This window comes from Haliotis asinina, chromosome 1 (genome assembly GCF_037392515.1).
Source record: "Haliotis asinina isolate JCU_RB_2024 chromosome 1, JCU_Hal_asi_v2, whole genome shotgun sequence".
NCBI classification, from domain to species: domain Eukaryota; kingdom Metazoa; phylum Mollusca; class Gastropoda; order Lepetellida; family Haliotidae; genus Haliotis; species Haliotis asinina.
This window is the reverse complement of record NC_090280.1, coordinates 57437746-57451947: the sequence shown is the minus strand read 5'-3', so window position 1 is coordinate 57451947 and position 14202 is coordinate 57437746. Positions and strand designations below refer to the sequence as shown.

The 14202-nt window shown below is 41.0% G+C and overlaps 1 protein-coding gene across 1 annotated transcript; it reads right to left on the bottom strand.

The window, feature by feature from the left end:
* Positions 1-2954: 2954 nt before the first annotated feature.
* On the bottom strand, positions 2955-10260 carry LOC137294890 (sulfotransferase 1A1-like). The gene is made up of 5 exons (XM_067826056.1): positions 10076-10260; positions 6402-6722; positions 5696-5796; positions 4879-5032; positions 2955-3670 (listed from the first exon to the last, which is right to left on the bottom strand). Exons 1-5 carry the CDS (start codon positions 10236-10238, stop codon positions 3555-3557), a joined length of 855 nt encoding a protein of 284 aa, XP_067682157.1. The 5' UTR covers positions 10239-10260; the 3' UTR covers positions 2955-3554.
* Between the last annotated feature and the right edge of the window lie 3942 nt (positions 10261-14202).

Below are 14202 nucleotides of genomic sequence, written 5' to 3'. Positions count from 1 at the left end.
AATAATATCCATCCATTTTAAAATGACACGTTTCTGCACATTTGTTCATTTTTTTCTATTTTGTTATATTTCCTAGTTTTGTGATTTTTAAAAAATTATTTGAATGACCCTCATCGTCTGTAACTGAATAAAACACAGACTGCTTGCAAGCCGATCGTCATGCTCCACGCTTAACTCCCATGGGCGTTGGAATGGGCACCTCACATTGATTGGTTCCATGCCACCCGTGCGCTGCTTATTAGTTATCATATGCATATGATTACATAATAAGCGAATAAATATCAAACCATACTGACTTGAACACCCGACACCCGACACCCGACACCCGACACCGACATCAGACATCCGGCATCCGACACTCGGCAACAGACACACCGAAGCTGTATCGTAACCTGGGCGTCGAGTTTCGAAGCTCTCTTATGATAGTCTTAAGTTATGTTAATGTGTGGCACTTCCGACTATATTAGTCCCAAAAGAGCATAAAAAATCTAGGCCCTGGCATCGAAATGTCCCCTGTAATTTTCATTATTAGAAAGCTCAGGTTTTCACTAGACTTGGAAGCTCATGCGTGTTGTGAATAGAGTAGTGTTATAAGGTGAAAATTGCATTCGTATACATGAAACGATTAATACATCCATTGAGATTTGCGGTTAGTTCGGCATAGCACCAATGCTATTACTATTGGGTAATATATTAAGGGATGGAAAAAGGGAATAAATGTCAAACAACAAAACAGAATAGATTCGTCAAGTAGCAATTAAAGCTGAGTCCCTGATTAGAATTAAGGGAGATTCCCAATCACGAGGTACAACATGAGACCAGGGAATGGCGTAACTTCTAACGAATCAGAGAGATTGTAGAGGGTCATGTGATAAGGGTGGAGCAGGCTCGAACACCTTAAAAAGATACCGTCAACACTAAAAAGTGTGCGAGGTGCTGTGCGGGTTATAGAGACAGCAGAACGTCCACATCCCGATTGATCAGTAAAGAGCTTGCCCTACCTTGTCCAGGCCAAGTACAATTGTTATGAAGAGAAGGATCGAGTAAACCGATGTGAGTATAGAAACTTGTGTTGAGTAATTCATTGTATACCAGAGTGCCAGTACATGAATGCTATGTGTTAGTTGGGAATCCCGGTCGTAAGACCATTTATTCCTAGATGTAGCAACCCGGACGGACCAAGCGAGTATGCCACCCGAGCTGGCAGCACCCCCAATAAGGCAGAACGGTCATTATAACAGGTAACTGGTAAGAGGGTTTACTAACCCCCAAATCCCAGTTACGACAGTAGCTTCCTGGAGAACAACAATGCTTCGATTTTCTGGCCGCTTCATAACAAAACGCGTTAAACGATGGGAAATTGTCGTTACTGTCACTAAAGGGTCAGCCAAGTGGTTAAAGCGTTCGTTTGTCACGTCCCAACTTCTTTTCCTCACATGGTCTGTACGTAATTGCTGGAATATTGGTAGAAGACGCACCAACAGAACTCAGTTACATGACTAAGTTTCTTAATACAGCCAATAATATGATGTAGATCACGAAATATTTGCAAATTTAAAAGCAGCAAGTCGGTTCCAATTTGCATTGTGTGTAGTCTGTGAAGGATAACAATCAAGTTAATACCGAGATTTCGCATTGCGTCCCTTTGTAGATGCTTTCAGTCGAAATGGTATTTCAGAGCATTTTCATTCAAAATGTTCTCAGTAGGTATGTGTGTGTGTGTGTGTGTGTGTGTGTGTGTGTGTGTGTGTGTGTGTGTGTGTGTGTGTGTGTGTGTGTGTGTGTGTGATTTTATTATCAATGTGCTTTCATAACTGTGATATTTGTTCCTCATGGATCATTTGGACCTATGTTCATAGATTTTTAGAGCTGTAACCACGATCTGCCTTTTATTGTAATACAGCATGTGACACAGCAATAAACTATTTCTTCTTACCGTAAAATTACACGTTAGTGCGGCTGCGCAATCACCGGATTTCCGACGTGGTTCCCCTCACATGCCATGATTATTTGCCAAAATGGGACGTAACTCTCGCGATTCCCACTGTCAACCACTAAATCTAGGATCCAAGACAAGAGTGTGTGTGAGTTTAGGTTTACGCCGCCTTTAGCAATATTCCATCAATAATGTGAACGGCAGGGGACACAGGAATGGGCTTCACACATTGTACCAATTATGGAAGAGAACCCGTGTCTTTGGCGTGACGAGCGAACACTCTAACCACTATGACATCCCACCTCCCTTCATAAGACAAGAGGACCCCATCATGCTAAACCAACTTCATATTAACCAACTCACTGTTATTAAGCACCTTCTCCAAACTGGTATATTATGAGGAAGATAAATATAATACATATGTGCCATGGTGAATGATCATAAATGTATTAACAACTTGAAAATCCTCTTTCTTTTTGTATCACCATAAAAAACAATTATCTTGATTCACCGATCTGCATATTCTTTCTCTCCATCCTCACGTGTATGTGTCATGATTCGTTTACGCCAACTTCTTATTGAAAACAAAGAATGCGATGAAAAGAGTAACGGACGCTTTGGAGCTTTTAGGAGCCTGTGACATATCATAGTTTCCAAAGTCAAACTGCGTGTCTGTCGACTTCGACTGGATTGGGTGTGTCCCATGTAGAGCGGCCGTCCATACAAGAAGCATGTCATTTCTGAAACAAATCGCCCAGTTATTCCAAGTTTATGCCATTCAAACCAGAACGTCTGAATCGCTAAAAAGCGATTTTTGCTGCTTGACGCGCTGAATCTTCCGCTTGTCTGGGATATACATGTGTATTAGTCATAATTGTCATATTTCAGACGTATACGATGCCAAGAACACAAACTAATGAGGAATTATTAATGACATACCTGCCTCTATGACAATGACAGCAGGCATCATAAAGGGACAAAAATGGTAAATAATGCATGGACAGCAATCAGCCAAGCATGCGAGTCAACAGGTTTTATTGACAACAATTGAAACAAATTATACCAATAGCATTTGTGTACATCGAACAATGCTTCAACACAGGCACAACAAGGACTGTCAACATGGGTATTTGATGAATACCCGCTGGCTTTCAGGTCTATTGTACGTACAAACACAACTAGCAAAGGGTATGTATATATGCATCACTGTCACACACTGATGATACAAGTTATCCGCAAAACATGATCTTCCCTCAGTTTCTTGGAACAGTCGTGGTCATATTGATTTTCAGAATACATTCCATAAAATCCTTCCCACCCAAGTGAAAAACCACCGTGAAAGGGAATCACTTGAGTGCTTTAAGACGTCTTGCAGAAACATTATTGAGAATTATCCATGATGGAAATGTCATCTGGTCGTTTGAGGGAAGTATGATTTAGTTTGGTTTGTTGCAGTATGGGAGCTCATGTGGTTAAGCAGCAATGTCTCAATGTTTCCAGGATATAAAACTTGTTCTGAGTAATACAATGCTTGAAGCTGGGAGACAACACAGACATTATGTGCCACGTTCATCCTGAAGGCCAAGGCCTCTCCTTCTGGAAAAGGCAACAGTTCTGCCTAATCAAGAGTAAATCGAACCTTCACGGGGCAATCTTTCATCTGTTCAGCATAATATTCATTAAACCACTCGTTCTGGGCCACAGTGAACCAGTTCTTCCAGTCGCCTACCTCACCTGGAAAGTCATAAAAAAGGATTAGGGTTGTGTTATCTTAGTAACGTTTCATTATCTGGATGGCAAAAACAACCATATTCTAGCTATATGGAAACAGTCAGTAAATAATTGAGTCTGGGCCAGACAATCAAGTGATCAAGATCATGAACATAGTTTTACGCAATAGTGATACGATTGCATGCGTCAACATGTCAGTGACCCTAGTCACCTCTTACGACAAGCATGGCTTGTTGAAGACTAATTCTGACCGAATCCTCACGGGTAGCTGTCATAGTGGATTCTGAGTAATAAGTGACTATAAAATGTTCCTGCGAGTCATCATACTTATATCACACCGGGTGCTCCCGATACGGCGTTCGTGAACACAAGTGTAGGAAAATAAATTTCATTTGAATCTTCACTAGAGTGCAACAAGGTTAAAAAATACTTTCGTTCCTTCGGACAAAAACAGTGAACACTGAATCAGGAAAAAAATCAATCATCGATCAAATCTGATGAAGATCTATGTTTGTTTGTCAAAACCAAATCGAATTACAATCAAATACCAAGCACTGAAGATGCATCTGTACCATTAAACCCCTTGGGAACACTTCGTCTCAACACCGTTTGATAGTTATACTTTAACACAAATTATTAAGACGAGTCAGCATCGTTTTGCAGCGCTTTTAAGACTGCATCATAAAACTGACTTTTGCTCTTAACAGGGATTTCTTCTGATTGTGGATCCTTCATAGTTTATGGCAGGTGACTGATCATTGTTTTGTAAAATCAGCTCCAAAGTGAATACAATTTCCCTTCCCACCCGCACCGCTTATTATGTACAAAATCAGTGACCCAACCGTCAATTATATGTACAAAACATAATTGATGGCCCTACCTTCCTCGAATAAACATACAAACACACACGCACTCACTCACTAACTCACTCACTACCTCACTCACACACACACTCACACACACAAACACACACTCTCTATCTCTCTCTCTCTCACACGCACACACACACAGAGAGAGAGAGAGAGAGATAGAGAAACACACACACGCCGTACTTGAACCATCATCACCTTCACCCCTTTAGTAAACAATATAAACGGTCCCTTATAGGAGAGGATTTGGCGTTTCCATTTGCTGTTGTGTGTTAAATTCTTGTGATGTAAATTAAACCCACGATAACACGGTCAGTATCTATTATACGGTATTGTACATGCCTTTACGATAAGCAGCCTTGCCAGTTAATTCGGCTGTAGCCTTGATTTTCTTCATGGAGTCGAAGACGCAGTGTTCACACACTTGCCGGATGTAGTCGTCACTCCTCGATATGCCCAAAAAATCACACAACTTCTTAGTCTCTCTGAAAGTGTCCTGTGGAGGCAACAAGGTCATATTAAACATAAAAGGACACGCCAGAGAATAAATGCTTCAAATATTTCTGAAATCCTTAGAGAACCCAACTGGAAAGCAGAACGGTGAAGAGCCGACTTGGAGTAGTGACTCAGACAGTGAAATGAACCTGTTGCATTCAGACCCAGAGAAACCTTGTCATAATGCCATGAGTACTAAAACTCTATCATTATACATTATTATATACTGAGCAGTAATTGCAGCTTGTGTTATCTGATACCGCACGGTTATAATGGAAGGTTGCACTAGCTGAACACAGTTTGTATTAAATTTTACATCTTTACAGTTCAGAGTTGCGTCACACCAGACCATATCACATTAATATAGATCTATGTCTTTGCCCTGAGTAACATTGCCTTTGATTACATCTTACATCCTTGCCCTGAATAACATTGTCCTTGATGGTATCCTAAGGCCGTGTCCTTAGTAGCAATGCCTGTGACTACATCTTATATCTTTGCCCTGAATAACATTGTCCTTGATGGTATCCTAAGGCCGTGTCCTGAGTAGCAATGGCTGTGATTCTTTCTTATATCCTTGCCCTGAGTAGCATTCCCTGTGGTTATATTTTATGCCCTCAACATAAATGTTATGTCTTATTTTACGCCGTTCAGCATTGCCCACCTCTTTAAGGTCTTCATAGAAAAGTGTCAGGAAAGGAATGTCGGTGGTTTTCTTCACTTCCTCCCAACCCTTCAAATGGTCAAACCAGGACCCATATTCAACTGAAACATATACACACCTGAAACATGAACCGTATATAACATTTCTATACAACATTATATTAAATAAAGCACTGATATTCGTTCTCAGTTAGTTTGTGTAAATATTTGATTAAGAGCACAAAGGGGTGTGTATATAATCAAATCTGAGCCATACACCACATTACCATATTGCTGTTCTAAGTAGCATAGAGTGACACCTCATTGCAAACTTTGTCTTCGTTTCTCACATTTTCTCAATTTGTTTTTTAATTTTTATATTATTAAACATTTCTGTGCATTAGTAAAATCGCTTTATCGTCTAGTGTGGTGTTTTCCAAACAAATGATTCATTGGGCTTCACCTTACGAAGTTTGTTCGAAACTGCCTCTATTCTCAAAGCTGAAGTGGGTGCCCTGTAGGATAAGTCTGAGTAATGACCTTCAAAAGCATAGTCTGCTTGGGTTAACCTACGTAATTCTGTCCATTATGTTGTATGCGCTTAGGGCATGTCCGTGCAGCGTCAAGTTGAGCGCTTTGTATGCTGCCTTACTATTTATTACACTCTACAATAGCATTCTACACAATTTGTGTAAATCAATGTGTTTATTGCTAGACACGTAACTTACATCTCCCCTCTGTTGCAGCACGCACATAATTCTCCCACTTCCCATGGTAGTCGCTGAAACCCATCTTTTTCAAAAACACGAAATAGGATACAATTGCATCCTTGGGATTGCGAATGACGTGCACAAATTTTGGTTTCTTGACCTTGACCTCGTCTGGCAGGTGTCCTAATGGTGCGTGGGAGTTGAGGAGCCTGGGGGATGGGAGGTCTTTGTACTCCTCCTCGTCCATGAGTTCTATCATGGCGGATGTCTTGTGGATGTCAGACTTGTCCAGCTCGCCAGCCAGGAGAAGTCGTGACAACTCCCATACCCAGTGTGTGCCTGAATTAAATATACTGAACAGCGAAAAAAACGCATGTTTCGAAAAAATGAAGTCTCATAAAAATAAGCGTTCGTGTTTATGGTTTCTATTCACACACTCGACAAAAGAACAGAACGGCGTTTCTTTTACTGTTCAGTGTATAAATCAGTAATATCATCCATGAATTCATTTTGGTGTGGTAAGATAAGCACCTCTGGAAGTTATTTGCATGAGTCACTGAGCATCAGTTATGATACCAAAAACTGTTAAACCCAGCTTAACGGTGGTTCATCCTATAATGGTGTTTAGTTTTGGGAGGCTGCGTGGTAACATAGAGATTAAAGCTTTCCCTCGTCACGCCGAAGACCAAGGCTCGATTCCATAGGTACTATGTGTGAAGGTTATTTCTGGTGTCCGCTGTCGTTGCTGTTAGATTGCTACAACCGGCATACTCACCCACCCACTCACTCTGGGTGTTCTCATGAATCACTGTGTAAATGTAGATGTTTGAAAAGTCAACTGAAGTAAAATAGTAATTTTTGTGATTCTAGGATTCGAACCGGCGATCAAGGGACCCTGGCATAACACTTTAGTAAATGGGACCACCTGTGTCCTCTGACTAATACAGGGAGTGATGGCCCATAAGATCATTTAAATAAGGCTCAGTCACTGCAAATTCATCAGTGATGCCCTGGTTTGGTTAACGTGTAGTTTGACAAGACACACATCAATATTCCAGCAGCATCTTGGCAGTCTAGGCGGGACCAGACGATCCAGTGATCAACAGCATGACATGAGTCAACCAAGTCAGCAAACCTGACTACCTGATCCCGTCAGTCAGTTCTTACGACAAACATGGGTTGCTAAAGATCAATTCTTACCCGGATCTTCACAGGTGTAATATCTAGGGGTATTTTATACAATTCAGAGCAGGGTGACATAAGACATTATTTCCAAAGTTCAAAGAAGGACCATTCCCAGTCCAATAGACGCGGTTGTCAATATAAGGCAAATTTGTTACACCCTGTAGATACGTTGACACGCACACAAAAACGCAATGTCCATATTACAGTTGAAACTACACATACTTAAAACAAGTACATTAGCAGATAAAAACATCACTTGTTGAGGTCTCCGCACGAAACTGTGTTTCAGGTAAATACATTGCAACTAAAATCCATTAAAATTATCCATGTGGAATCAGTGTTACCAGTATCAAGTAACACTTATGCAGGTGCTCGGGAGTTATGGCTTCTATATACAGTCAGCTCCGGCTACATTTATCCTTGCGTAGTGTTACACAGGAAACTTAATGACAACAACAGCGGAGATAATGAACCAGTAAATCACTGCAGAACAATTATGCAGAAGGTCCTAATGGCCTTCTGAAGCATGGAGGTTATCAGCTATGTGCATGCTTTGCAACATTTTTTATTGATTCATAACGTTAAGATATATCCCAGAGGCATGGAAAGCATATTGTATCATACCCATCTATAAAGGTGTTGGGAAACCATTCAAGCTATTTGGAAAGGTTATCAGCAAAAGGCTCCTGGAAATCTATGAAGATAAGTCATTCCTTGACACCAAGCAAGGTGGCTTTCAAAAGGAACTGCCATCATTTCTCTCTTCCTTCATAACTGAAGAGATTATCTTGAAAGGGAAGATGAATTGAAAGTAGTTTTCCTAGACAGTAGTAAGGCTTTTGACACAGTTTGGCCTGTTATGGAAACTGAACAACAAAACAAACCAAAGTTTGTGGAATATGCTCCACTGTGTACACCGGAGTTCTGTCTTAGCAAACAATACCAAGTTAGACTGGTTCAAACAGGAACGAGGCGTGAGGCAAGGCAGTATCCTCTCAGCAAAGTTGTATCAGGTCTGCATAAACGATCGTCTCGACAAGATGTCATAGAAAGGTGCCGTTGTGATGAATCTACAGATGGCAGCCCCTTTACAAGCAGATGACATCACTCTTCTCAGCCGGGTCACTTCACACATGCAGGAAATGGTGAATATGCTTGAAAGGTTCAGTGCAGGTTGTGTTTACAGCATCAAAAAGTAACACCATAGTATTTTCAAGGGGCATGGGAGAATCAAAATGCAGAATACTTCTATATTGAAAAGAGATACCAACTATATCAAGTAAAAACATGTCGGCATTGACCTTCATTGTAACATGGATTCCTAGGATAGAACCATCAGTACCTGCACAAAACTGAAAGCATCAATGATTGGGCTACAAAGCCAGAGGCCTAAACCCTCTGACAAGCGCTAAAGTGTTAAGAACATTGTGCTCACCAAAGGCATTGTTCGGCAGTGAACTATGGTCTAACCTGTGGTGCAAGGTGACTGCATTTTGTGTTTTCAGCATCAAAAAGTAACATCATAGTATTTTCAAGGGGCATGGGGGAATCAACTGAACTTTGAACTCTCGGAAGGGCTCACAATCACACCCTGAACTGAAAGAAGCATGCAGATTCATTGCATTCCTAAGCGCAATGTGGCGTAAATGACAGGTTAAGGGAAGCTGAAAACTGTGCGACAGGGACTACGACGACCTTCTGGTAGATGTAGTCGGTCAGTGTTCATGTATGGAACACCAACGAGAAGAATTGTGGTGCAGCATACCATCCCTTAAGCCAATAGACCCGATTGTGAAGCTTCACACTATGAAGGACGTGCATCTTGTTTGCTGCCTCCTATGATGACATTTATGCTCCAGTTGTGATCATGGACTATTCAGACTGTGCTTGATGATTCAGTAAAACCACTAGATTGAGAACATAATCTAGCAGACTTGTAAGCTTGCGTGTTTCGATACTTCGCCCTCTTGCATTCCTAAAATTTTATTATACACTCGTATTCTCGCGTTCCCGAATTTGAGCATTCTACTGCATTGTCGCATTTCTGAAATTGTATATACTCTTGCATTCTCGAAATTGTACATCCTTTCACATTCTCGCATTTTTTAAATTGTACATCCTCTCACATTCTCATGATTTCCGATGTAACTCTGGTCAAACAGAATGAAGAACATGAAATGTCTATGGGGGAATTATTGTGACGAAAATTGAATTGTGGACGTAATATGGAGAGAAGCGGCGAAAAGTAATAAGCACAGAGACATAATTATGAAAGGGTGCACAGAGGTGAGGAGGGGATGCACAGAGTTATTTGAAAGGATGCACAGAGGTATGAAAGGATGCATAGGGTGTGTAAAATATGAAAGGATGCACAGGACTGCATGAAAGGATCACTGAAAATAGGCGATGACACCGGGTGTTGAGGAAACGGCTAGCACATCCTGCTCTACAGGTGGCACTCGTTCATCACACAAATTTTATGAACATAACGGTGACAGTGGACATACCTGACCTGAAATATGTCATGATGATTATGTCATCTGACCTGATTTTCACAGAGGCCATATTTACGATGGCCTTTTCACTAGGGAAGTTAGGAAATCGATAACCGTTGTGTGTGATGACCGACAGCCCGTCACCGCCGTCGTCTCTCAGCCTCACCGTTGTCATTGTGATGACGTCTTTGTGGCAGTTAAACCTGGAATGTCATAAACATGTGTGATACGTATATACATTATATATACAAACACTGATACTTTAAAATTTCTTTTTTCTTTTTTTCTTGACTGTTGTTTAACACGATTGACAGCAATATTACAGGCGATATCTCGGCGGTTTGTAAATACTTGTGTTTGAACCAGATAATCCAATGATCGGTATCATGAGCAACGATCTTCGCAGTTGGTATACGATGACATGTGTCAACCACATCAACGAAGAAGTGAAGACCGATTATAACCCGGATGTTCGAGGGAAGTTATACGGACCTGGTGCATCCAAGGGACCGACTTCAGCACCCTTGAAAAGCGGACAGTCAACATGGACATCCAACAGCAGATTATCACATCAAGTAGATTCAGCATTTCACGACAATACATGATGAAAAATGAGAAAGTAAAATATAATATTTTATTACATCTCCGGTCTCCAAGCATCAAACGTAAAACACAAGAAGCCTTCAACGGTCATTCAAATAAAACCACAAAACATAGTCAGAAATTACTTTTTCTCAGTGTTCTGTTCAGAGCAACACAATCCAGTAGTTGTTCATAGCGGTTTTAGCGTTATTGACACTGAGTGAGTGATTGTATCTGGGCAAGAACTTGAGAAGAAATCAATCGTACACACAAAGTATTATACACGTTTTGCATTTATTTCTTTTTTTCGTAATGTTTGGCAGACAAAAAAACCCACTATCCTCTAAAGTGAAAAACTACGCCCAAGCATTGTACGTAATCCTATGCTTACATTGCTTGTAAATCATACTGGAGTGGCGGGTAGTCTAAAGGTTAAGCGTCTGCTCGTCACGGTGAAACTCCGATTTGATTCTCTTGATGGGTACAATGTGAGAAGTCCATTTCTGGTTTCCTTCACAGTGATACAACGGAGTAAAACCATACTCATTCACCGTAAACCATGTTTTGTCCTAGAAATACTAATGCGAGCAAACGATGGTGTCGCTTTAATGTATAAAAAAACCCATTATAATGGGCTGTGGTAACAAACCTATAGGGCATTGCAAAACACAAATTGCACTGGTTCAGTATATGTTCTCATAAGACGTTAAGCGCGTCTATTTGTTTCTAAGATCTGTCATGTCACGTGATATGCTAATCAGTTTGTGGCAGTGACGTTGTGCATATTCATCATTGCGAGTGTCAGTTGGAACCCCTTCTACCCGGGACTCACAACAAAATTTCATCAATGACGTCACAACAGCCTTTCAATTGGAGAACCCATAGCACAGCCAAGAAAAATACTTCCACGAAACTGAAACAAAACTTCTCCAACATCGTCGGCAAAAGTGTATTAATACAGGGATTTGTAGAAGGAGTTTATGTTGGAAAAATATTTGAAAAATAAATTATTGTCGTCTTTCAGAATTTCCCAACAATCCCTCTCAGAGACATAATCTGCACCGTTGAGTCACCCACGTCTTTGTTTTAGAGATTTTTTGAGCATATGGTTTTGAAAACTTATGCAACGACATGTCTGTGAACCACTAAACAACATGACGTGACCTGGTCGCCATGACATGAACTCGTATGTTGAAAGTTAAAACAGATATTCAAAAATAATATTCAGCCTCCACATTTATCTATTGTGATGACGGAGATTCCACAAATGTCAGTGCACTATACTGCAACTCGTTACACGTATTATAGAAAAGTTCGTTACAAGCGGATTCGGTATAAATGAAGTATGTGGAGCGTATTATCAATACAAAATCCTAACACTAGATTCTGAACAAAATAGACTCAAGATGTAACATATGTTATATTTGGTAACATCGGTATTTGCTTTCGACAGCGGGAGCCGTGTCAATGTACACTTATCAGAGGGTTTCACAAGGTCTGTAGTCTACACTACCAGTTGTCCGACTTCCATTTTTGTGGAAGCTGCAGTGACTGAGTGGGGTAGGTGTCTGACTTCGTGCGTTGGCGACTAGGTGTCTGCATAAAACTGAGGGTGTGGGTTCGAATCCCGGATGGGACTCATCCCAGCACAGGTACTCGAGTTTGCACTTTACTGAGAAAGTGTAATCCCAAATATAACATATGTTACATTTGACCACTTTCTAAATGGGGTAGCATGGTGGTTAAAGTGAGCGAGTGAGTTTAGTTTTACGCCGCACTCAGCAATATTACAGCTATATGACGGCGGTCTGTAAATAATCGAGTCTGGACCAGACAATCCAGTGATCAAAAACATGAGCATCGATCTGCGCAATTGGGAACCGATGTCATGCGTCAACCAAGTCAGCGAGCCTGACCACCCGATCCCGTTAGTCGCGTCTTACGACAAGCTGAGTCGCCTTTTATGGCAAGCATGGGTTGCTGAAGGCCTATTCTACCCCGGGACCTTCACGGGTCTGGTGGTTAAATTAAGAGTCTCGCCGAAGACCCGAGTACGGTTCCCCACATGGGTACAATGCATGAAGCCCAGGTCTGGTTCCCCCGCTGTGATATTGCAGGAATATTATTTCAAACGGCTCAAAACAGTACTCACTCACTCTCTCAATGGTCTTCTGTAATCATGGGCTGTAAATAGGCAGCAAATCGAAATGTATAACCCTGACTCTATGTGAAAACTCTTCAAGGAATTTGAAATCTGACACGATGAGAAAGCGGGTTTGTTTTGCTTAAACATCAAAACATATTGCATTCCTTTACCAATATTTAATTTCAGTTACTATCTTATCAAGTGAAATTAGTTCCTGGACTATGGCCCAATCTGTCTATCCACTCACCGTCAGCAATGTGATTTCGTCCCTTGCATGCAGCAGACCGCACTTACAGGTTCTGCTGCGCTAAATCAGAATCACATGCTCCCCAAACAACTCAAACGGACCGAGGTCTGTGACAGCCGTGATTGGATGAAATAGTGTAAGATGTTTATGTGTTTTAAAAGCACATCCATGCAGTAATTAAAACTTACCACAATTTTAAGTATTCAGTGCTGTCATTGTTTTATCACCATCACTTATGCTTATGTGTGCACAGATATTTTCAAGTAAGTGACATTTGGTGCGGAATGGAGGGTTGATGTGTTCCGCTTCCTGTGCTTGGAAAAATCGCAGGACAAGTTGGACAGAACTTGTATTTTATTGTAGTTTAAGGGCCAGACCGTACCGTTACGGACATAGACTGGCTGTTCATAGCCTGGATATTTTTTTTTTAAAATAAAATATGCGGTTAGCATAGATGTCTGTGGGAAAGCATTTGGTGTCGTGTAGCCAATAGCGACGACCCACTTGCCGGACGTATATGAAAGGGAGGTACTCGTCAGTACTAATGAAGTGAGTGAGTGAGTTTACTTTTTACGCCGCACTCAGCAATATTTCAGCTATATAGTGGCGGTCTGTAAATAATTGAGCCTGGAACAGACAATCCAGTGATCAGCAACATGAGCATCAATCTGCACATTTTGAAACCGATGACATGTGTCAACCAAGAGAGCTTCCAAAATCTTGGTCCTGATATCGAAATTACGAACCTTGTAATTTTCATTATTAGAAAGTTCATTCGTGTTGTGAATAGAGCAGCTTTCCAGAGAACGACAGTGCTTCGGATAAGGACAAAGTTTATGGATGTGCAGTTTTTTAATCAGGCTTCACCATCCATGAAGCTGCTCATCCATGAAGTTTGTCCTTGTCTGATTCACCAAACATGCCACTCAAAGAAGACAATGCTTCGATATTCAGGTCACTTCATAACAAAACGCGTTAAACGATGGCAATTGTCGTTACTGTCAGAAAAGGTTCAGTCAAGTGGTTAAAGCGTTCGCTTGTCATAACGACGTCCCGAGTTCGATTCCCCTCATGGTACTGTACGTAACTGCTGGAATATTGCCAGAAGACGCACCAACAGAACTCAGTTACATGACTACGATAAGTTCCTTGATATAACCAATA

Coding starts and splice junctions, on each gene's coding strand:
- LOC137294890 (XM_067826056.1), bottom strand. CDS start 10,238: ATGACAACGGTGAGGCTGAGAGACGACGGCGGTGACGGGCTGTCGGTC. Junction 5,033..5,695: donor TCTATGAAGACCTTAAAGAG/GTGGGCAATGCT, acceptor TTGCCTCCACAG/GACACTTTCAGAGAGACTAA. Junction 3,671..4,878: donor CAAGGCTGCTTATCGTAAAG/GCATGTACAATA, acceptor ATGACTTTCCAG/GTGAGGTAGGCGACTGGAAG.